General features: G+C 34.9%; 1 protein-coding gene across 7 annotated transcripts in view; it reads right to left on the reverse strand.

Annotated features, from left to right (window-relative positions):
• POSTN (periostin, osteoblast specific factor) overlaps positions 1-24,230 on the reverse strand; it is a 49,199-nt gene extending 24,969 nt beyond the window's left edge. For 3 of the 7 annotated variants that reach the window (XM_014530345.1, XM_014530343.1, XM_014530342.1), the window contains exons 1-11: positions 24,107-24,230; positions 22,546-22,644; positions 20,851-20,915; positions 19,021-19,178; positions 16,546-16,710; positions 15,332-15,478; positions 14,669-14,810; positions 13,340-13,552; positions 12,115-12,249; positions 10,022-10,170; positions 512-648 (exon numbers count right to left, since the gene is read on the reverse strand). In XM_014530345.1, the coding sequence (XP_014385831.1) occupies positions 512-648; positions 10,022-10,170; positions 12,115-12,249; positions 13,340-13,552; positions 14,669-14,810; positions 15,332-15,478; positions 16,546-16,710; positions 19,021-19,178; positions 20,851-20,915; positions 22,546-22,644; positions 24,107-24,225 (1,529 nt within the window). In that variant the 5' untranslated portion in view covers positions 24,226-24,230. Of the gene's footprint in view, positions 1-511; positions 649-10,021; positions 10,171-12,114; positions 12,250-13,339; positions 13,553-14,668; positions 14,811-15,331; positions 15,479-16,545; positions 16,711-19,020; positions 19,179-20,850; positions 20,916-22,545; positions 22,645-23,910; positions 24,030-24,106 lie in introns of those variants that run through there. The other 4 variants (XM_014530347.1, XM_014530346.1, XM_014530344.1 and 1 more) reach the window with 2 other exon arrangements.
• Positions 24,231-25,808: the final 1,578 nt, after the last annotated feature.

Consider the following 25,808-nt stretch of genomic DNA (forward strand, 5'->3'; position numbering starts at 1 on the left):
CTCCTGCACAACTCCTACTGGGGATGTGCCCGCAACCAAGGTACATGCCCTTGACCTGAATCGAACCTGGGACCTTTCAGTCCACATGCCGATGCTATATCCACTGAGCCAAACCAGTTAGGGCTACGTGTGATTTTTAAATTTTCTAAATACTGTTATTCTCCTATAAAACTTGAAAAGGTCACACTTTATAGCAAATAAACATTTTTAATTTAATATTCTACAAAATAGCCTTTGCTATTAAATATTATCATTTAAAAATTTAATTATAAAAAACTTGCAAAGTGTAATTCAGTTTATAAGATTGTTTTCTTTTTCACTCACCAAATTATATTATGTTGCACCAGGAAGCAAAATAATGTTGAGAATATATTTAGTTTCATAGACTTATTATTCTAAGTTTTATGATCAGCAATACTGAATATTAAATGCCGTTTGGAATTCTAACTGTGAAACAAAAATATGCCAATACCTCTCATTCTTTTGTGGATGTGAAACTAATTAAGTTTACCTAAAGCGTTTATCTTGTTTTAACTTTTCATGGAGGGATTTCTCTGCTGGTTTGATGATCTCTCGGAATATGTGAATAGCACCATTTCTCCCTTGCTTGCTTCCTCTCACCATGCAGGAATTTTCAATGCAGACAGCCTAGCAAAGGAAAAAAAAGATACAGCTCTCCATTTCCTTATTTGAATTTTCCTATGTGGAAATAATTGCATAATTAAATTTTTAGATTGACTCTCCTAAGAGGTACGCTGACCTATATGGCTAGTGGAAACAGCTTCTCTCTTCTGTTTTTAATTCCTTGCAAAATCTGACATCACCTTATTCAACCAGGTTTTCTGCTCCTACTCAAGCTACCCTAGGTGTCAGGCAGGTAGTTTTGTGAGTAAGTAACAAAAGTTCCATAGAATTCCATTGTTACATTTTCTACCATTCCTCTTCATGTTCCAACCATTTTTCCAACCTTCTTAGGAAACTTTAACCTTTTAACTCTTTAGGACCTTTTTTCACTGTCAGTTTCCTGACATCAGTGCCTCTTGTGATCTTCATAAATAGTTTCTATATTTTCTTAACTGTAATATCCCATCAATTTATAAATGAAAGTATTAATTTAGTTATAGTACTTTTAAATCAATAAGGGTATATGTATAATTTAGAGAACAGCCCATTTTCTGCTTCCTTTATAATGTTTGTCATGGAATTGTGGAACTATAATGAACAGATACTGTGTCAAATTCAATTCTAGGAAATGCTTTACTTTCTGTGAAATATTTTAGCTATAGCTGTATGTGTTTCCTGGACAGGAACCAAACAGCACCACTAGTTGCACTGTGATGTTGATAAGCAATATTTTCTAAAATGTTTTCTTCAGATAAAGTACAGTAGAACCATTTTATAGGATTCAAAAATATTTCTGTTTATGAAAGTTTATCTTGAAAGTCATTCAAAAGAGATTCGATTGCTGAATTGTGATCTCAGAGTAAAAGATCATTCTACATATTTGATTACATATAAAAATTATCTTGTAAATTATAATAGACCCTATAAACTGATAAACAAATGGCCAATGGACAGATGAAAAGATATTTAACATCATTAATCATCAGTAAATGCAAGTCAAAACCATAATGAAATACTACCTCAGACCAGTCAGAATGGCAGTTATACAAAACTCAAAGAATTAAGAACAGAGTTAGATCCAGAAACTCCTCTTCTGTGTATCTAACAAAAAAATTTGAAAACATTTATTCACAAAGATATATTCACCACTTTGTTCATTGCAGCATTATTCCCAGTGACCAAGACATGGAAACAACCAAAGTTTCCTTCCATAGATGATTGGGTAAAGAAGATTTGGTACATATGTACAATGGAATACTACTCAGCCATAAGAAAAGATGAAACACTACCCTGTGGGGAGATTAAAAACGGCGGCAGAGTAAGTGGAAGCTACACTGACACTCTCCAAGGACCAAACTGGAAATACAGAAAAATCACCCTGAAAAATCAACTAAAGACTAGCTGGAGAGAACCCTGATAACCAAAGATCGAAAGTAGAGACTATAGAGACTGGTAGGAAGTGTGGAGACAAGAAAGGGATGGCTGGGCTTCCACAATCAGCAGCTGAAGTTTCAAAGTGTTAACACAGCTGTTAGGGGTTTCCCACTGGGAACTCTCGGGTCTAAACCCCAAGCTGGCCTCCCCAGCCCAGAGCACCAGAACTGAGAGAGGTGCCCACGTAATACCTGACTGTGAAAAGCATCAAGGTTGCTGTCTGCCAGTGAGAGATGGCTGGAAATGCAGGCACCCTCTTAAAGGACCAAGGCACAACATTTTGTGTGCAGCTTTTCACCTTGGGCTCCAGGAGAGGGAGGGAAAAGTAGACTGGAGCTGTGTTAGGAGATTCCAGGGTTGGGGGGGGGGTGGGAATTGGAGCTTGGAGGGCTATCTTCTGGTCTCCTGTGTTGAGTCATTCCCTCACTGTGTGGAGGACATCTTTCTCTGATTGACATTTGCTATCTAGGCAGTTTTGGCTGGGGTGAAGGCAATTGCACACCTTAATGGAAGTCATCTCGTCCCACCCTGTGGTCAGCATAAAGTTAATCAAGCATGAATAAAATCAAACTGCAGGCAGAGGTGGATCTCTGGAGGTTTTGAGTCTGTCCTGATATAATCTCAGGCCCTGATCTAGGAAAAGCAGACCCTGGTGCACATCGTGGTGCTTTCCTAAGGCACCCAACCCCAGCAGAGGGAGCCACAAGCTGTGGATTGCTGATAGCCCCAAACAGAGTACTAAGTACCAGTCAGAAGCAGCATCTGACATTATCCTGCATTAGAGATTGGGAGTCACAGCAGATCTACCTAATATATATACACAAACCCAGATAGAAAGCCAAAATGGGAAGACAAAAAAACAACTCCCAAATGAAAGAAGAGGAGAATTCACCAGAAGAAGAACTAAATGAAACAGAGACAAGAAATTTATCAGATATAGAGCTCAGAATAATAATGGCAAAGATGCTCAACAGCATGAGAAAAAATATAGTAATTATGAAAAAAGACCAGTCAGAAATAAAGAATGACATAGCACTAATAACACTGTGGAAGGAATACACAGCAGATATGGGGAAGCAGAGGACTGGATCAGCGAATTAGAAGACAGAGTAGAAAAAAAATCACTCAATCATAGAAACAAAAAACAATTTAAAAACAGGAGGACAGTTTAAGGGAGCCATGGGACAAAGTGAAACAAAAATATTCACATAATCAGAGTGCCAGAAGGAGGCGAAAGTGAGCAAGGGATAGAGAACATATTTGAAGAAATAATGGCAAAATACTTCCCCAACCTACTGAAGAAAAAAGTCACATAAGTCAAGGAGGCACATAGAGTCACAAGAAAGAAGAACCCAAACAGGCCCATGCCCAGACACATCATAATTAAAATGACAAAAATTAAAAATAGAGAATCTTAAAGAGAGAAAAGCAATGTGTTACCTACAAAAGGGTTGATTCCTCAACAGAAACTCAATAGGCCAGAAGGGAATGGCATGACGTATTCAAGGTAATGAAAAGCAAGTATCTGAAATCAAGATTACTATATCCAGAAAGGCTATCATTTAAAATAGATGGTGAAATAAAAAGCTTACCAGACAAAAAGGCTTTATCACCACCAAACCAGCACTGCAAGAAATGCTAATTGGACTGCTGTAATGAGAAGAAATATATAGAGAGAAACATAGACATACAGATCTTAAGTGTCAAGAAATAAGTTCCTATCAATAATAACCATAAATGCAAATGGATTAAATGCTCCAATCAAAAGATACAAAAACATGACCCAATTATATGCTGTCTACAAGAGACCCACCTCGGAACAAAAGACTCACACAGGCTGAGGATGAAGGGATGGAAAAACATTTTCCATGAATGGAAAGGAAAAAAAAAAACAAAACAAAAACAACGCTAGGGTAGCAATCCTCATATCTGACAAAATAGACTTCAAAATGAATTTCATCACAAGAGACAATAAGGGTCACTACATAATACTAAAGGTATCAATACAACAAGAGGATATAACCCTGGTAAACATATATGTACCCAATATAGGAGCACCTAAATATATATTAAAAAACACTTCTTGAGGACTTTAAGGTAAAGATCAAAAGCAATACAGTTATAGTAGGGGACTTTAATACCCCACTGACTTCACAGGATAGATCTTCCAGATAAAAAAATTATCAAGGAAAGAGTGACTCTAAATGACCCACTGGATCAGATGGATTTAATTATCATTTATAGAACATTTCATCCGAATGCTGCAGAATATACATTCTTCTCAAGTGCACATGGACCATTCTCAAAGATAGACCACATGTTAGAATACAAAACAAGTTTCTACAATTTCAAGAAAATTGAATTCATATCAAGCATCTTCTTAGACCACAATGGAATAAAATTAGAAATCAACTAAATTAAGAATACTCCAAAACATTCTAACACAAGGAGGCTATATAACATGTTATTAAACAACTAGAGGCCTGGGGCATGAATTTGTGCACCAGGGGGTCCTTTGACTTGGCCTGCGGGATCGGGCTGAAACCCGCTCTCCAATATCATCCGAGGGGTCCCAGATTGCAAGAGGGCACAGGTCATGCCAAGGGACCCCACCGGTGCACAATCAGGGCCAGGAAGGGATGTAGGAGGTTGGCCAGCCCAGGAGGGACCGCGGAAGGGCTCCAGGGAGTGTCCAGACCAATTTGCTCAGTTCCAATTGGCCAGACCCCAGCAACAAGCTAACCTACCAGTCGAAGCATCTCTCCCCTGGTGGTCAGTGCATGTCATAGCGAATAATTGAGTGGCCTTAGCATATCATTAGCATATTATGCTTTGATTGGTTGAATGGCCGATTGGACAACCAGACACTTAGCATATTAGGCTTTTATTATATAGGATGACAGGGTTACCAATGAGATCAAGGAAGAAATAAAAAATGTTCTGGAAACAAATGTAAATGAACCTAAAACAACCTAAAATCTCTGTGACCCAGCAAAAGCAGTTCTAAGAGGGAGGTTCATAGCACTTCAGGCCTACCTCAAAAGACAAGAAAAATTAATAATAAAATATTTAACACTATACCTTAAAGAATTAGAAAGAGAACAATAAGAAAAGCTCAGAGGAAGTAGAATGAAAGAAATAATAAAGATTAGAGCAGAAATAAATTACGTTGAGATGAAAAAAATCATACAAAAGTTCATTGAAACTAAGAGTTCATTCTTTGAAAAGATAAACAAGATTTATGAACCTTCAGCCAATCTCATCCTATATAATAAAAGCCTAATATGCAAATTGACCAAATGGCGGAACCACCAGCCACTATGATATGCACTGACCACCAGGGGACAGACACTCAATGCAGGAGCTGCCCCCAGCCCACAGGCCCCAGGCCAGCCAAGGCAGGTGCCAGCGGGGGACCCGTGATCACCCCACTGGTCACCCCACAGATTGGCCCTGATCGCTGGCCAGGCCTAGGGGCTCTACCCATACATGAATTTCATGCACTGGGCCTCTCTAGTCAGAAAATAAAGAGAGAGGACCCCAAAAATTAAATCAGAAATGAAAGTAGTGAAGTAACAACTGACACCATGGAAATACAAAGGGTTGTAAGAAAATACTGTGAACAGCTATATGCCAACAAGCTGGACAAAGTGGATAAAATAGACATATTCCTAGAAAAATACAATCTCCCAAAACTGAATCAGAAAGAGTCAGAAAACCTAAATAAGCCAATAACAACTGATGAAATAGAAGCAGTAATCAAAAACTTCCTGCAAACAAAAGTCTTGCTCTGGACAGCTTTACAGGGGAGTTTTACCAAACCTTCAAAGAACAACTAACACCTATCCTCCTCAAACTATTCCAAAAAATCCAAGAGGAATGAAAAGTTCCAAGGTCTTTTCATGAGTTCAATAAAGAGAACTAATTCCAAAACCAGATAAAGGAACTACAAGGAAATAGAACTATAGTCCAGTATATTGGGTGAACATATATGCTAAAACCTTTAACAAAATATTAGCAAATTGGATCCAGCAATGTATTAAAAAGATCATACTCCATGACCAAATAGGATTTATTATGGGGACGAAGGATATTTGCAAATCAGTAAATGTGATACATCACATAAACAAATTAAAAGGAAAAAAAATCACATGTACATATCAATATACACAGAAAAAAGCATTCAACAAAACCTAACACCTATCTTTTATTAAAAACTCTCAGCAAAGTGGGACTAGAGGGATCATATCTCAACATAATAAAGGTCATATATGACAAACGTATAGTGAACATCATACTCAATAGGCAATAACTAAAACCTTTTCCCCTAAGAACAGGAACAAGTCAGTGATGTCCGATTTCACCACTCTTATTCAACATAGTACTGGAAGTTCTAGCCACAGCGGTCAGACAAGAAGAAGTAAAAGACATCCAAATTGAAAAGGAAAAAGTTAAACTCTCATTATTCTCAAATGACATGATTATTGTACATAGAAAATTCTAAAGACTCCACCAAAAAACTACTAGATTTAATCAATGAATTTGGCAATGTAGCAGGATACAAAATTAACATCCAGAAATTGATGGTATTTTTATACACCAATAATTGAATTGTCAGAAAGAGAAATTAAACAAATAATCCAATTTACCATGGCAACAAAAAATTAAGGTATTTGGGAATAAACGTAACCAATGAGGTATAAGAGTTATAAGTGGAAAACTACAGGATGTTGAAAAAAGAGAGAGGGGTTGATATAAACAAGTAGAAGAATATACCATGTTCATGGATTGGTAATATTTACATCATTAAAATGTTCATACTACCCAAAGAAATCTACAGATGCAATGCAATTACTATTAAAAAATTAACAGCATATTTCACAGATCTACAAAAAAATACTCCAAAATGTATATGGAATCAATAAAGACCCCAAATAATTTCAGTAATCTTGAGAAAGAAGGACAATGTTAGAGGAATCACAATACCAGATATCAAGTTATACTACAAAACCACTGTAATCAAAGCAGCCTGCTACTGGCACAAGAACAGACATATAGTTCAATGGAACAGAACAGAGACCCCAGAAATCAACCCAAGCAATTACCCTCAATTAATATTTGACAAAGAAGGTAAGAACATACAATGGAGTCAAGACAGTCTCCTCAATAAATGTTGTTGGGAAAATTGGACAGATACATGCAAAAAAATGAAACTAGATCACCAACTTACACCATAAACAAGAATAAAACTCAAAATGGATACAAGACTTAAATGTAAGTTGTCATGGCATTAAAATTCTGGAAAAAACCATAAGAAGAAAAATCTCAGACATCTCTCCGAGCAATATGTTTACAGATACATCTCCTAGGGCAAAGGAAACTAAGGAGAAAATAAACAAATGGGACTACATAAAAATAAAAATCTTCTTCATAATAAAAGAAGCCATCAACAAATCAAAAGGGAGCCCACTGTATAAGATAACATATTTGACTATGACATTTCTGATAAAGGTTTAATATCTAAAATATATAGGGAACAAATACAACTTAACAAAAGGAAGACAAACAATCCAATTTAAAAATGGGCAGAATACCTGAATATACTTTTCTCCAAAGAGTATATACAGATGCCCAAGAGACATATGAAAAAATACTCCAAGTTACTGATCATCAGAGAGATGCAAATTAAACAACAATGAGGTATCACCTTATACCTGTCAGAATGGCTACCATCAACAAATTACAAGTGCTGATGTGGATGTGGAGAAAAGGGAACCCTAGTACACTGCTGGTGGGAATGCAAACTGGTGCAGCTACTATGGAGTTTCCTCAAAAAATTAAATATCAGCTGTCTTTTGACCTAGTGACCCCACTTCTGGGAATATATCCTAAGAAACCTGAAACACCAATCAGAAAGAATGCATGCATCCCTGTGTTCAGAACAGCACAATTTATAATAGCTAAGACCTGAAAATAACCCAAGTAGATAAAAAAGCAGTGGTACATTTACACCATGGGATACTATACAGCAGTAAAAAAGAAGGAACTCAACATTTGCAATACCATGGAGGGACCTGGAGAGTATTATGTTAATCAAAATAAGCCAGTCAGACAAAGACAAATATAACATGATCTCACTCATATGTGGAATCTAATGAACAAAATAAACTGATGAACAAAATAGATCCAGAAACATAGAAGCATAGAATGGACTGTGGAATCTCAGAGGGTAAGCACGGCAAGATGACTGGGTGGGAAGAGATCAACCAAAGAACTTGTATGCATATATTCTTTAACCCATAGACACAGACAATAGAGTAGTGAAGGCCTTGGGTGGTGGATGGGGGTGGGCTAGAAGGGGTCAATACAGGGAAAAGGGGAACATATGTAATACTTTCAACAATAAAGATTTAATTAAAAATAAAGAAATACTGTCATATGACTACATGGATGGATCTTGAGAATATCATGCTTAGCAAAATAAATCAGACAGAAATAGTCAAGAACCATATGATTTCACTCATATGTAGGATACAAAACTGAAAGCACAAATGAACAAACAGTAAAAACAAACAAACTCCTAGACACAGACAACTATGGAATGCTTACCAGAGGGATTGGGTGTGGGAGGTAGTAAAGGGTAAAAGGGGTCAAATATATGGTGACAGGATATTTGACTTAGTGTGGTTGGTTGGCAAACAATACAATATACAGATGATTAATCATAGAATTGTATACTTGAAACCTATATACCAATGTCACCCAATTAAGTTTAATTTAAAAATAAATAAATCACATATATTCAACAAATAACTTGTGTTGGCAAGAATGTAGAGAAAAGGGAGCCCTTGTGTACTTTTGGTGGGACTGCAAATTATTGCAGCCAATATGGAAAGCAGTGTGGAGACTCCTCAAAAAATTAAAAATAGAACTACCATACGATCCAGCAATTCTACTTCTAGGTATTTATCAAAGGAAACAAAGCACTAATTAAAAAAGACATATACCTTCCTATGTTCATGGCAGCATTATTTACAATAGCCAAGATATGGAAACAACCTAGATTTCTATTGATAGATGAGTGGATAAAAAATATGTGGTCTAATTTTGCAATGGAATATTACTCAGCCATAAAAAATGAAATTTTACCATTTGTGAGAACAAGGATGGTATTATGCTAAGTGAAGTAAGAGAAAGACAAATACCATATGATTTCACTTATATGTGGAATATGAAGTAAAACAAAAACAGACTTATTGAAACATGGTTTCCAGAGTAGATAAGAGTTGGGAGGGTGGTTGAAAAAGGTGAAGGGCAATATGGCAAATTGTGATCAGTTTTTACAGTGATGGATGATTATTAGACTAAGTGTGATGATCACATTGTAAGATTTATAAATGTCCAATCAGTATATTGCATGCCTGAAACTAATTTGTATACGAACTATACTTAAATAAAACTAGTAATGAAAAGCTTATTTTAGAGACGTTGTAGTGATTTGTGGAATTGAAATAATGCTTTATAATATAATGTTATTTATAATTAAACAATTGCAAATTTAATAATTATTAACACATAGAACTTTATGTGTAACTTTCTGTCTTCACACGTTACTCAGTTCCTTGATATTTTCTTTTCTTTTTTAATTGATACTTAGAGAGAAGAAGGGAGAGAGAGAGAGAGAGAGAGAGAGAGAGAGAGAGAGAAATATAGATGTGAGAGAGAACCACCAACCTGGGTATGTGCCCTGACCAGGAATCAACCTGGTCAAAGGGACAAAGCTCCATACAACTTAGTCACACTGGCCAGGACATTTCCTCCCTGATCTTCTGATGCATATTTATTGTTAAAACTGTATAAATAAAATTCTGGGAAACATATGTTGTAACAACATCCTTTGACAAGTACATGTCACTTAACAATTAGGCCAATGTAGATATTTTATACTGTTTTATTCACTTACTGTTCGATACACAAAGACTCTGAGTTGTTTGCCTCCAATGGTCTCAAGTTTTTGTCCGTTGTAAAGCTCATTAAGTCCAACTTTTACTTTCAATATATGATTCTGCAGAATTAATTTAAGAAGGCGCTGATCCATGCTCAGAGTATCATCTATAAATAAATTTTAAAGGAAAAAATATAATGGTATTTAGAAAGCATTAAAGTTTCTCTTGGTAAGAGAAAATAATGAAAATGAATCATTCTTATCTTTGATACTATGGGTCCTACACTCATATATAACTCAATTAAATGCTCAAGGGAATGGATTTTATGCACCAACAGAAACTCTATGAGCTATTTCATCAAGTGACTATAACATGTTTCCAAGCAGTCCAAACAATGGGTTTCATTTCTGTGAGGGCAACGTAGTTTTGTGTAGTCATTGGAAAAAGTTAAACTCTAGTGGTGGCCAAGAATTTTTCTGAGAATTTGATATCAAATAGCCAGAAAGACTACTGATGAATCATTTGTAAATTTACCTTTGTTACTGAAGAGAAAATCAAAGCACAAAACATCTTAAAGGTAGGTTAATATTAATGCATATGGACATCATTATTACAAAGAAGAAAAACATTTCTAGAAATTTGAAATTTTTATTGATAACTTCTGTCATAATTTGGTATTTGGAAAGTTGTAAAATAGGTGGCACTTATCTATATATATAAAAGCCTAAGTGACCATTATTACCAAACGACCAGAACGACTGGTCAACCAGTCACTATAATGCACACTGACCACCAGAGAGCAGACGCTCAATGCAGGAGCTGTCCCCCGGTGGTCAGTGCACTCCCACAGCCAACCTCCCACGGTCCCTTCCCCCACCAGCCAACGCCAGCCCCTCGATAGGCTTCAATCACCGGCCAGGCCAAGGGACTCCACCAGTGCACACATTTGTGCACCAGGCTTCTAGTTTGTTTATATAATTATTAAATTATGCCTAACAATTTAAATATGTCTTTAAAAATCACTTTTCTAGAAAAAATGGCAGGTTGCATTAATCTAAAGACTGTCACGAATAGAAGCTACTAGGCAAAATATTTATAACAATAGTTTATAACTTAATATAGAAGTGTATAATATTCTCTTGTTTTATTTATTTATAATCATGCACTGGAGGGGGAGTCCCTCAGCCCAGCCTGCCCCCTCTTACAGTCCAGGAGACCTCAGGGGGAGGAGGTGACCCGGCCATCAGGAGAAGGCGATGCCCCCATCACACCTCTGCTGCTGCCACTGCTGGCAGTGCAAGCCTGGGCTGGCCCTGGTTACTTGATCCTCGGGCAGCCCTGGGCGGCTGGGCAGCCAACATCCAAGGCTTGCCTGTGCCTTGGGCTGGTCCTGGGAGGCTGGGGGGCTGAGGGGACTGGGGGACTCCAGAGGCAGGCTCATGGAGCGGCCGGGCCCACTTGGGGGAGGGCCTGGCCTTGCCACACATCTGCCAACCTGGTGGGGCTGAAGGGATTGGGCATTGTCATCTTGTGACTGTGGGTGCCACCATCTTTGAGGGCGTGGTAGTCAATTAGCATATCCCCTCCTTATTGGCTGTGGATGCTGCCATCTTTGAGGGCAGGACAGTCAATTAGCATATTCCCTTCTTATTGGCTGTGGACAGTGTCATCTTTGCAATGGTATGAGGGCCAATTAGCATATTCCCTCTTTATTAGATAGGATGTTACTGTCAAATTTTGAGATGCAAAATATACCTGTTTATTCCTAAATATTATGTTGGTGTTAAATAAGAAAATCAGACTTATTTTTCTTAAGATTCATTATGTGTGTTGGTAATATGGTTATATTCAGAAAACAACTGAATACCTCTTATCATAAACTTTCACTCCCTTTATGCTATTGCCTATTAAAATAAAATGTTTGAAATAAAGGACATTTCAATAGAGGTTATGTAGTGCTAACACACTGTATGGGTATCCAATACAAAAACCAATCAACAACTTGTAAAACATATATTATTTCTTATTGCCAACAGTCATGGTTGAAGAAAAATGGTGTGGATGAGTTGGGGGCTGAAGAGCAGGAATGACATTGTCCAGTAGTACATACCAGAAAATGCATTATTCACAGGTGCCAGCAAAGTATATTCTCCATCTGGCCTCAGAGCAGATGCCAAACCTAATTGGGCTATGAGGTCTGCAAAAGTGGTTTGTTGATTTCCAGCAAGCTCAATAACTTGTTTGGCTGTAAAATAAACCATCACAATTCCCAAAATGTCAGTGTTATCATCATCATAAAATTAGTAGATTAATTATTGGCTGTTTTCTATAAGCTATTTGCTGCACCAACAATTTAATAAGACATCCTGCCTTTCCTTAGTAAGAATTCCAGCTTCCCTTTTAGGGAATTAATAACATCAAAACATTTTAGAAGGAAAATATCTTTCTGTCTTCTTGCTTTTAATGTTCTTTAATTCTCTATTGCTCACCTCTAGACTCTACTCTTTTTTAAAAAATATATTTTATTGATTGTTTACAGAGAGGAAGGGAGAGGGATAGAGAGTTAGAAACATCGATTAGCTGCCTCCTGTACACCCCCTACTGGGGATGTGCCTACAAACAAGGTACATGCCCTTGACCGGAATGGAACCTGGGACCCTTCAGTCTGCAGACCTATGCTCTATCCACTGAGCCAAACCGGTTAGGGCTAGACTCTACTCTTGTGAATACCATAGTTCTTTCATTTATTCAAAGATGATCATTTAGCTATATCTTTCCTTTGTGTTTTTAAGAAACATTTGACACTATAAGAACCTTTATAAGTATTAGGTATTAGAAATCCTAGAAAACCAAGTTTCCATGCATGGAGTGCCCATGACTCCACAGGTTAACTATTTAGCACTCAGTTCACTCACTATTTATTTTGTGTTTGTGTTTCACATGTCATTCCTTATCCTATCTAATAATAGACAAACAGGGTAATTGACCGTACCTTCGCTATGCTTCCCATTGGCTAATCAGCGAGATATGCAAATTAACCACCAACAAAGATGGCGGTTAATTTGCATATGTAGGCGCGAGGCGGAGCGAAGACTGAAAGCAGCTCCAGCCGGAGCAGCGAAGGCTTTGAAGGTGGCTCTGGCTGGAGCATATGCCTGGGCCCCCGGTGCCGAAGGAAAACCGGTTCAGGCAGCCAGGGGAAGGGAAGGCCTATTGCACGAATCTTTTCGTGCAACAGGCCTCTAGTACTACATATTCATCTTTCATGGACTTACTCTTGAGGCATCATAATTGATAAACAATAATAATTAGAAGAATATGAAACTGTTACCTACCAGAATCAGGAATTAGGACCTGATCAATCAAATGAATAACACCATTGTTTGTCACAATATCTTTTTTGTTCACCATTTTTATTCCATTTACTGTTATGCTGTCACCATCACATCCTATCTCAACTGTGTTTCCTTCCAGAGTCTCAAAGACTGCTCCTCCTGTAATGGCCTCAGAACACTGGAGAGTGTTTAAAATGTGATATTTCATGAGAGCTGAAGGACAGAATAAAAAGAGAAAGTATTCATATCAAGGGAAATAGAATTTGACCCTTAAAAAACTTGTTTCACTATGAAACTAAGTATTTATAAGAAATATATATATCTTATCTAAGGATTAACTAAATGTTTTCAAAGTCTGTTGAAGTTCTTGTAATTTCTTTCATCAACTATATAACAGACAAAGCTCAGCTCAGTAGGAAGAATAAAAGAAGATCAGTTGCATGAAATAATTTGTATAATACTAACAAAATGTGTTGGATCAAGTCCCCACTATCATAAGAAAGCACTTTTTGATGTGAAAGCAAAAAAATAATTTTGTTCCATTCAGAAGGCCTGTAAAGTTATTTGTTAACTTATATTAGTCCCAAAACACATGAGCAGTATCTTGCATTAGCCACTCATAACAGAATACCTATACATAAATTTGTAAAGCAATTAATAGAAGCTGAAGGCAAGACAAAGAATTCCCTAAAGACAACATATAAAAGTATTTAAAGTAAAGATTATTTTTGAAGGATATCTCAAGGGATCAATGCTTCAACTATATTATTTTTATATCTGAATTTTCAAAATTCTAATTTTAAATTGGTTAAATGTATTTTGGAAGAGGCTAAGTGAAATGTATTATTCACAATGTAAAATCTATTTGAAAATAGAAAAGGAGACTGGAAAGAAGCCAAATTTTATACATCAATAAGTAATGGCCCAAGAGAACCATGCAATTTATTCAACTCAATCATATTTTTTAGCATAAGTTTATAATTAAGAACACTTAATAATATGTATATAATATTAAAATTTGATGGTTTAGGATACCTTTTCTATACTTGCTGATTCTTTTAATGTTGCTATTTACTTACTTGAAAATAGTACAAAAGTGTAATCTTTAGAATATTATTATTTTAATTACTTTAATTAGTAAATTAATTATTAAATTACTCTGCATATGCTTTCAAAGACTTTGTTTTTTAAGATTTTTATAGTTCACCTAAATTTTTTTCTTTGTCTTTGCTTATCAAAGCTGATAACATTAGCATGGCAATCTCTTTTTTATTTTATTTTCTTCTTGAAATTCTGGCAAGCTTCCCATATAGGAAAACATTTCTGTACCTTCAGAAGCCACTTTGTCTCCCATGATCCTTTCTAGGACACCTCGTGGAAGTTTCTCAAAGGCCTCATTGGTGGGAGCAAAGAGTGTGAAGTGACCATCTCTTCCAAGGGCTTCCAATATATCAGATGTGATGGCTGCTGCCTAAAACACAAATGTGCTTTTTAGATGCTTGCACATTATAAATCCAAAAGAAAATTGCAAGACACTTAGCCTAGGCTGACAAGAATGAGCTCATTGTATAGAAAACTATAAAAGTTTGCTCTATAGTACTGTATAGAAACATTATAGTACTTTTTGGCACACCAACTATGTCCTTTCCATCCTTTTTCAAACTGTCTGTAAAAAATGACAATTCTGCCATTGTTTGTATGACTGTAGCAATATCCAGCAGTACATAAAATAACTAAGATGTACACATTCTAAATGTACTAAATATACTGCAGTCATGTAACTAGTCATTTTCATCTATGTTGTCCACCTAAATATTATTTCATATGAGATGATTTATTCTATGTAAAATGAAAACTTTTCATTTCAAGAAATATATTTGTTGTCTTTCTGCCAGATTTGTTTAATAGCATTTTATTGTTTTTAGATTCCAACAGAGAAAGAGAAGGAATTTTAATGATCCATGACAATCTACTGTTGCTTCTTGTTCTTACCCTAAAAGATGAGAGGTCATCTTCTGCTTCAATGAAGTCTTGAATTGAGGTACCAATTTGTGTAAGGACACGGTCAATGACATGTACAACACCATTTGTTGCAATCTGGTTCCCGTGGATGATTCGAGCACAATTAACAGTGACAACCTATAATTATTTGGGAAAATCAAAGTGCAAGAATCAGAGCTATCCATTGACTACTGAGACAGCAAGCTCATTCCCTATTTTTAATTTATACTAATAAAATTAACATAAAGAAAGCTGAATATAAATTCTGAGAATAAAAACTTGCATATTGCTATACATAAAAAAGAAATAAGAGAAAACAGAACCAGTAGAGAACTCAAATATAGTTACACTTAACATATCATAAAATATAAGAAAAAAGCATTTTTTCATTTTAATTATTACTTTGATTCTTTTTTTTTCTTTAATAGATATAGTAATCAACTATTTCTAATGTAGAGCAATCTATAATAATAAAAGCATAATATGCTAATTAGACTGGACGTCCTTCTGGACATCCTCTGTCCTTCTGGATGAAGCTGGGGCTGCGAGGGAAGCCCGGGTCCCAGGTGCCAGAGGGAAGCCGGTGCCAGCAGCTGGGGGAAAGAAGACCTACTCTTGCATGAATTTTGTGCATCAGGCCTCTAATAACTTACATAAAAAGTCTAAATAGTCCTAAAATAAATTCTAAGAGTGAAAAACAATTATTATATAAATATACTCAGTTTGATTCTAATAATGTCCTAAATATTTCCTCTTCAGTGATACTTTTTGACTCTGGAAATTTGACTGTTGAAAGAGTCCTATGAACTTGTAATTTTTACACAAAGACTCTTATCTAAATACACAAGAACCTAACTCAGTATAGTAGCCAGAGACTGAATAAAGGGAATTCTCATTCTCTGATTATTCTTTGACACACTCTCTGATAAATTATTATTTATTATTTTTCTCTGATTACTATTTTTTTAAACTCATCAACTACTAAGATGTCCTCTTTTAGAACATCTAAGTCTATTGTTAATTTAATTTATTCCTCACAATCAGTCACTGAATCAATAATGTACCTGCCCTAAACATGGGGCAAAGTCATGATATGGCACCTATATTTACTAACTTTTATTAGCTCTGTGAACATTATATAAATAGTACAGAAAAAATTAAGGGCAACATTACTTAGAAATGTACTGTTTACTAGTGAAACTTACCCCATTAGGATAATGGTTAATGAAAAGCCCCAAATTGTTATACATCGAAGGAACAATCATACCATTTTTTAAGTCTTTGGTTAACATTCTCTTATTAACCATGTGGCTATGTAAAGCATTCAATAATTCAACATTTACATTGCTCTCCAAACCTCTACGGATATCCTAGGAAAAATTAAAATTATAGAAGTTTATTTTATTGTGATTCATTACTAATATTCTTATAATTACACTATCACTCCTTTCATTAATTTATCTTTGCATTGTCCAGCTGAGCAAACCAAACTGTCATAAATAACTTATTTTTTATTATTTCAATTAATTAAGGAATTTTGTAAGTACAGGTATTCAGTTAAGGTCCTGAATCTGGTAGAGTGCTTGGGCATTTTTAGAGACAAAACAATATTTTAAGTGTATATATTGATAAAGTGACAATCTTGATATAAAGTAAAGGCTTACAGGGATATACAATTATCAGACATTTAAATTATTTTGAGTAATAAAACAAAAACATTACATTGTATACAATATTTGAATTTAATAAATGATTTTATGTTTATTCAAAAACAAATTAAAAAAACAAATTTAAGAATTCAAACATTCTGTACCTTTTTATTTATCCAAAATTATATATGATATCATGGTGTACATGGTGCTATGGGAAGTACAATGATAGGTACAGTGAAGTTTCCACTTTTAAGGTACTTATCACATAATAGCATGGAACAAAAAGCACAATAAGATAGAGGATAGAAGGTGGAAAAATATTTCAGTGATCAAATGAGGAAAGCCAGCTTTTCAAGGTTTGCAGATAGGCCTTGAAGGGTAGATAGGATAGGAATGGTGCAATGATCATTCTGAGTCCAGTTGATAAATATTAAGAGAGCAGAAGTTATCTAGTGGGGTTAGCACATATTTGAGTTTCTCTGATAATATTAAGAAAAGTATGTGGGGCAATAACATATCAAACATTAATGCCTGAGTAAAGTGTAAATTAAACTGACAATGGGAAGCCACTGAAGATTTTGTGGCATTGGATTATAATAATTAGAATGGGCCTTAGGAAGGTTAATGTGGTGGTAATGTACAGCAAACGTGAGGGTATTAAAAGTATGAAACATGGGATATGGGTGACTAACTAGTTTGTAAGAATTGGAGAGAAAAGAGGTAAGGATGACTTACAATATCCAAGTCTAAACACTGAGACTGCTACTGCTAATTGTGGAAAAAAGAGAAAAACAATTGTTTATGGAGAGAAAAAAATGTATATGTTGTAGATACCTTTTGTTTAAAGATACAGATGATGTATCCAAAGAGCAATATTAAGATGTACATTAGAAATATTCTCCTGGAGTTCCAAAAAGAGCAAGTACAAGAAACACAGATATCATGTTTTTTGCACTAAAGTAATAGATGAAGTAATCAAAAGTGTATATAAAGAGGAAAGTCTACTGCACAGACTGTAATAACACCCATCCTTAAGGCAAGGAAGAAGAGGAGTCAGCAAAAGAAATGTGGTTAACGACAACCAGAAGAGAGAGTTCTATAATGCAAGCAATTAACCACAAAGTTACAAGATACTATCTAGAGGAATCTGCCTAAATTTTACCAAATATATATATTTCTTACTGTAGTAGCAATTATCAATTCATTAAGTAGAAAGTAGAAATACATTTTGATTCCAGTTTTACAGATTTGGGAACTGGGTCATAATTTGGTGTGTGTAAATCAGACTATTCACAAAATGTCTGAAAATCAAATGCATTGTTTACAACACTTCATTTAAATATTCATACATGTGTTTATAAATCTGTCAATCTCTAAATAGTTATATATATTTACATATATTCAAAATAATAAAATATATCTATAAAATATAATAAATTCAAAATTTCACTAAGCTTCTTACCTTTCTATTAGATATGTCAAAGTTACATATATTGCCCGGCTGGGTGTGGCTCAGTGGTTGAGCATCAACCCAGGAACCAAGAAGTTCCATTCCCAGTCAAGGCATATGCCTGGGTTGTGGCTTGATCCCCAGTAGGGGGCATGCAGGAGGCAGCCAATTAATGATTCTCTCTCATCACTGATGTTTCCATCTCTCTCTGCCTCTCCCTTCCTCTCTGAAATCAATAAAAATATATTAAAAAAATTTTTTTTAATTACATATATTTTCTCACAACCAAAAAAGAAAGAGTAAAGGAGTAAAATAGAATAATAATAAGTGCTAGTTCAGTAGTCCATTTTTGGTTTGCCTTTTCTTTATTAAGCTATGAGGATGCTGGATTTTATTTATGGATATATGAAAATGACTTATTCCTTACCCTCAATAACTCATCCTTTTATGTATCTTTATATATGTATAATTGAAAGATATACTAGTAAACTTCTATTAATTTCCAAGTTAATAAAGCAATTAAAAATAAAATAATAATGACAACAAAAATAATTATATTTAAAAAAATAATGAATTACAGAATCCAAGTTGTTCCAAGCCTCATTACTTGGTGCAAAGTAAGTGAATGATCCTTTTCCTTCGATCTCTTCTCTCAATTTTGAGACATCAGAATAGTGTTGTGTTGTGGTGGCTCCCACAATGCCCAGAGTACCATAAACATTGTCAATAGGCAAAACTGAAATAATAAAGAAATAAATAAGAATTTAGGATATTATTTCAAGGATATTATTTTATAAGCATTTAAACTTTACACTATTGGTAAGTTCCCCAATACATTGAATTGATAATTTTAGCAATAAAACTCTATGACTCATCAATTTTATATGAAAACTGCTTTTTGAGTGCTAAATAATAAAATACTATTGAAAACTATTATTTCATATACCCTTTGTGTATATACTTGTGACGAAAAATGAATTTTAAATCATCATTCTAGTTTAACATATAGTCTGTTTAGGTGTCAATCTTTCTATGTCAATAATAGCTCAATTATAAAAATCAGTAAATATCTCTGATTATTTCATGGCAAAAGTGATATTTTCTCTCATGTTGGCTTAAAGTTCTTAAATAGTATGTTATTGTTATGTATAGAAATATAATTTTGATAGATTTGGGTACTTAAAAGAAATATACAGACCTGATTCTTTTAATCATCAGAAAAGAAATAGATCAAAGTATCTTACATGTCCAGAATAGCTCTCTTGGACTTCCAGAAGAAAGATTAATATATCAATATCAAACTTAAGCTTGGTGCAGAAACTTATTTTTTATAATTCTATCATATTTGAAAATTAGTCTACTTTGAACAATCTCATTGGATAAATGATTATTACAGTTGTGACTATAATAAGATGATATAATTAATATATTAAATGATAAAATCAGGATTTAAAAATACTCCAACAGGATGGAGAAAATGAGTCAAAATTAACAGATTAAATATAGCAGGGTTCCATGCAAGTTCTATGCTTAAGTTGAAAACAAAAATCCTGAGAATGACCTGACTGGATAGTGTTCATATAAACAAGCCCTGTAATAAATTTTAATTGATTTGCAAATTAAATATGAGTTAATGATATGACATGGTAACCAATTATATTAACACAAGTTTAGGGGCACCCAAAAGTGAGATATTTGTCTTGATATTCTCTCAGCTTCTTGAAACCACCTGAATTGTAAACACCAGTCTGGGATCACAATCAGAAAATAGATGACTGGACTGGGGGCTTTTTATGAGTTGGTGTACGTGATGGTGAGACATCCAAAGTCTATGCAACATTAGAGGAAGTAGGGTTGGCTCCCACTTCGCCCAGAAAAGAGAAGATTCTGTTGGAGAAGAGAGGGTAGCTGGAGAAATGTTGTGATGGTTGGTGCTGAATATCAGAATAGCTACCATTTCAAAGAGGAAATAGATTAACTGTTTTTTTCCTCTAGTAAGCAGAGTTTTAGGTAACCAACTTTCAATATGAGAAATTTTATAAAACCAGAGCTGTCTAATTAGAAAAGATGTTACCTTGCTAAATAGCTACATGTTTCTAGACAAGTTCAAAGAAAGAGATTTTTAGAGGAAATTTTTGTTCATGAAGGAAAGTTGAAATAATTTAATTTAAGCATCTGTTGCATTGTACAGCATTCAGTGTATCCAAAGCACATTGTAATATTTTACCATCATGATAAATTAGTGATTAACACAAATATATGGGGGCATAGTTAGGAAGTATAAACACACACACACACACACACACACACACACACACACACACACACTTGACTTCTCTACAAGCTACTTCAACCTTTTTCTTCAAACAATACAAATTTCTCATTTAATTCAGTAACTAAAATTTTACCTGCTGGGCAGCCTTTCACTCCTTCCATTCTCGTATAACCAGGGCAACATTCATATAGCACAGTCCTGTGCATTGGAAGAAAATCAATATTAAAATGGGGAACTACATAGAATACATTTTGACATAAACTTTGTAAAGCATATGCTATGAAATTTTTAGAATCCAGAAATCAATCATTTGTTTATTTTTGACACTAAGGTATTTATATTAGTTTGAGGCTATAGTAAAGATTTTCCCTAAATATGTCAGAAAACAGGTCCTTTCTTTTATACTTAGTGTGCATTCCAAATATGCCTCATGATAATCAAGAATATAAAGAACAAAGATTTTAAATCCAGAGCCTTAGAGTTTCCAGCTGGGGCCTGGCCTGCATCATGGCCAAGATCATTATCACTACTGATTTGTAATTGTAATTGTAAATGTGTGAATGACTCACAAGTCTACCAAATGTCTGCAAACTAACAGAAATAATGTTTTAGTCAAAAAGTAACAGTCTGGGTGAGGGGCTGAGGGCCGTTTTCAGGCTGGCCAAGCCCCCCCGGCGAAGGAAGCTCCCAGCCTCTCCTTTTTTTCTTTTTTTTTTTTTAATTCTGGGATTTATTTACCTTCTATAATTGAAACTTTGTAGCCTTGAGAGGAGCTCAGAGCCGGCCAGGGCAGGTGGGAGGGAAGCCTCCTGCTCGCTCCAGCTCTGTGGCCAGGGCCAGCTGAAAGCAGGTATCTGGGGTTTATTTACCTTCTATAATTGAAACTTTGTTGCTTTGAGTGGAGCTCAGAGCCAGGCCGCTGCAAGCGGGAAGCTTGGCTTCCTCCATTATTGGGGCAACCAAGCCTCCTGCTTGCTCCAGCTCCGTGGCTGCTGGCCGCCATCTTGGTTGGGTTAATTTGCATATAGTCACTCTGATTGGCTGGTGGGAGTGGCTTAAGGCATAGCAAAGTTACGGTCAATTTGCATGTTTGTCTTTTATTAGTGTAGATTAAACCAATAAGCAGGTTTATCAAGCAATAAAACATGCTTTCCAATTTTAAGTTAATCAGTGAAAAATATAATTAAAAGAGTAATTGTCTTTTGGGCTATAGTGGCTGGCTTTTTGTCTATAGTGGTGGACTGGGAATCTGGTGGTTTGGCTATAGTGGTGGGCTGGGTATCTGGTGGTTTGGCATTAAATGAAGAGTTGAAATATTCAAATCCTTTTAACTTTAGCTTTGATAAAAATTCTGAGGTCAGTTAGAGTGCTTTAGATAATTTCCAAATAACTGTAGGTAAGCATTAATTTGTGACTCAAAACCCCTAATATGTCAGGTCATTTTGCTCTTCTAGCCCATTTTTTAAACATAAAATAAAAAAAAAATCCGAGGCATAAAGGTTAAATGACTTGCCTAAGAGAAAAGAGGGAGTAAAAATTACATAGCCAACCTCTCACACAGATTCTATACCAAATCACATTGCCATGTGACTTGCCTCCTTTGAACCTATATGAAACATAGGTTCAGGAATGAGAATTCCACTAGTATATGGAGAAATACAGGGAGAATTTCTTCATTCATGTATGCGATCCATTTCTTTTTTTAGAAAGCTCATGATTTTATGTTTATTCAAAAACAAGAAAAATGGAGGAGGTATGCCCAAGGAAAGACATAGACATCATGGTGTTGTCTTTGGAGCTGGCACATTAAGAAAAAGATGAGACTTACGTTTTCTTTCCACAGATGGCACCTTGATACCAGTTTCTACAAGTGCTGAAGTATTTCTTTTTGGTGCCTAAAATCTGTTGAAGGGCACAGACATTTGGGCTTGAAAGAGAGAAGAAAAGAAAGAGAATTGTCATAAAGATATTTACCTGTAGTTTTTTTTTTTAAAAAATATCTACCAGTAAAATGGTTACAAAAAGAGTTAACATGTGGATTTGATTTTTAAGGATGTAATTAAAGTCTTGCACAAACCTGAATTTTATTCAATCTTACTGAATCATTGGAAAAACTAAAATCTATGTGAAAGAGAAATGATATATCTCTGAGAATAAAATGTCAGTGTACCAAAAGTTAATCTAATAGCATTATAAAAGCAGTGTTAAGTTTAATGTAATTTTGTTTTCACATATCTCATCCTCATTACTTTTAATTGTAAATAATCCATTGACTCCTTTTAAGCTAAACACGTGATCAATTCGAGTATAGGGGAGCCTTTAGGGCTCTCTGAAACAATGAGAGACTAGAGAATAAAAGATACAAGTTTTACTATGTCCACAGACACTATAGTCTGCAAATTTCTAGGTAAGCCATCATAAAATGAAATTAGGGCTAGAATTAACTTAAATAATATTGCTGCACAAAGGAAAATTTATTTCTTTGAATTGAGGTAATAGATTAGAATATCTTTTGCAATATTTTAAGTGTTTTTCCTCTTAAATAGATGGAAGTCTTATTTGCACTGTAAGGCATGGAGCTTTTGAGCATTATGAAAATCCCTCTAAGACACAGGAAGAAGTGCCAAGATTCCTTTCAAAAAAATTCTAAATGGTTGGTTAAGATATTAAATTATGACATAACTTTCAAAATGCTAACTTGTAGCTGAATTTATTCTAAGAAATATAAATTGTCTGCAATTTTACTGAATCTAATATTTAAAAGCATCTTAAATGCTTCAAAAAATTCAGGGACCTTGTTACATTACCCATTATTTAATTTTTATATAAAACTTAAAAACTTCCCTAACATTATGTGAGATATTTCATAGCTGTTTACATAATGAGAATCTCTAACCACAGATTCTTTAACTTTGAAAATCTTATTCCAGATTTTTGGAAGAAAATTAAAACACAAATAAATGACATCATAAAGAAATGCCCTGTTAAATGTTAATTAGATTCAAATTATATAACATTTCATAAAAAGCAATTATACACAGTTATTTTGAAAGTAATTCTTAACATTTAAAACATAAAATTACAGACTACTCGTTTTTTTCTTATTACTTTGTAATAAGTAGAAAAATATACATCATTGTACATACAATAAGTTAAGGTGGGGGTGGGGGGGGGTGGTTATAACTTGACTTACCCCTGATCTCGGCCTCTGATACGGCTATGAGCCAAAATTTTGTCATAATGACCATTGGCATTTGCAGGGTTAACAACAACCAGCAAGAGCAGAGAAAATATGGATAAGAAAGGAATCATCTTTAGCCTCTCCGTTGCAGTTCGTCCAGGAAGAGAACTGGCAGTAGGCTCTGGAGAGCTCATATTATAACTCTTACCCCTGATCTCGGCCTCTGATACGGCTATGAGCCAAAATTTTGTCATAATGACCATTGGCATTTGCAGGGTTAACAACAACCAGCAAGAGCAGAGAAAATATGGATAAGAAAGGAATCATCTTTAGCCTCTCCGTTGCAGTTCGTCCAGGAAGAGAACTGGCAGTAGGCTCTGGAGAGCTCAGAGTTTATATACATGCCAGAGTTGTGGGAGGGAGAACTATATCAACCTTGGGAATCTGCAAAAAACATCAGCAGCTTCAAATTGCTAGCTAAAATCCACTTTTGTTAGTTAGGTTTCCTGAACACATTGAGCCTCATTTTTACTCATATGAAGATACTTATTTTTATATTATTTATATTTCTCTTTATTTTTAATATCTGGCTCATTTCATGTTCATATTTCCATTTTATTCTTTGGTAATTTAGAGGGGCCTTTTAATAGAAAATAATTTTGTTTGGGTTTAAGGAATATTCTTCAATCCATCCCTTTCAGAGTACATGTCCCAGTGCTTCATGCAATCATTATTTGATCTTATCATATCTTGTAACATTCATTTTACATCAAAAGTGAAAAGTAACCATTTTTTCACCAGAAAACAAAAGAAGATATAAGTTTGATAATCACAAAGGGGTAGTGGCTGTTAATTAAAAACAAATGTAGAATGGATTTAAAACTTGCATGAAATATGAAATAAGAATTCTAACTTGCTGACAAAAGTGTAGAAGAGACCACATTTCCCTTACAATCCTACTGAAGAGATCCCTCCCATTTCACTCCTCTCTTTAAATATCAAAGGGTAGGTGGAATTAACATAGATTTACTTCTGTCACATTTCCCTAAGTCTTGAAACAAAGCAGAAAAGGAAACATTTTAGCTTTATTGTTTATTCATTACATACTTCACATGATATTGAAAATCTCTAGGCAGTAAATCTACTGATAAGCACTGGGCAAAAGTATCCCATATCAGAAAACAGTATTACTGATATAACCATAACAGAATAATTAAATTCATATTAAGAAACAGGGATGTTGCCATAATTATTCTTCTGATTTTATCAAGAGTAACTAAAGTCTCTTAATGCTACATGAAATTCCTAGCAAAGGGAATATGCATTATCAAAACTCTACACATACATCAAATCTTCAAAATATTTTGGATAAAAGAAATCTGAATTTTAGAAGTCAACAATGAGCTAAAATAATAAGGTCAGTGAATCTCCTTGAATAAACATGTTACACACTATTCTAACGTCCAAGTGCAATTCAAATTTTTCTTGTGGCAAATTGCTTCTGCTGCAATGGCACAATAGTTCTGCTGCCCTACTGGTAATATAAAGAAATTATATAATGAATCTCCATGTGTCCAATTGGAAGTGCTGTTGGGGAATCTGGATTGGACCAGAGAGAATTCCAAGTATCAGGATAGTTATATTAAGCTTGCTACAGGATTTTGTCTTGGGGAAATACATAATTTTTCACCTTGCTGCCAGATTATTAAGAAAGTATAAAATGAAACAATAATTTCTGAAGTATGATTCAAAGGCTTTTTTTTTTCAATTTAAAAATCTTGGTAGTCACATCTATATATATAAAGAGCCAGGGGCTGTCACATCCAAAACAACTGAACAGACGACTGAACAGTCTGAGTCGGGCGACAAGGCCAGCAGGGGGGTTAGTGAGGGACAACCAAACGACTGAG

The sequence above is a fragment of the Myotis brandtii genome, unplaced genomic scaffold (assembly GCF_000412655.1).
Source record: "Myotis brandtii unplaced genomic scaffold, ASM41265v1 scaffold732, whole genome shotgun sequence".
Classification (NCBI taxonomy): Eukaryota; Metazoa; Chordata; class Mammalia; order Chiroptera; family Vespertilionidae; genus Myotis; species Myotis brandtii.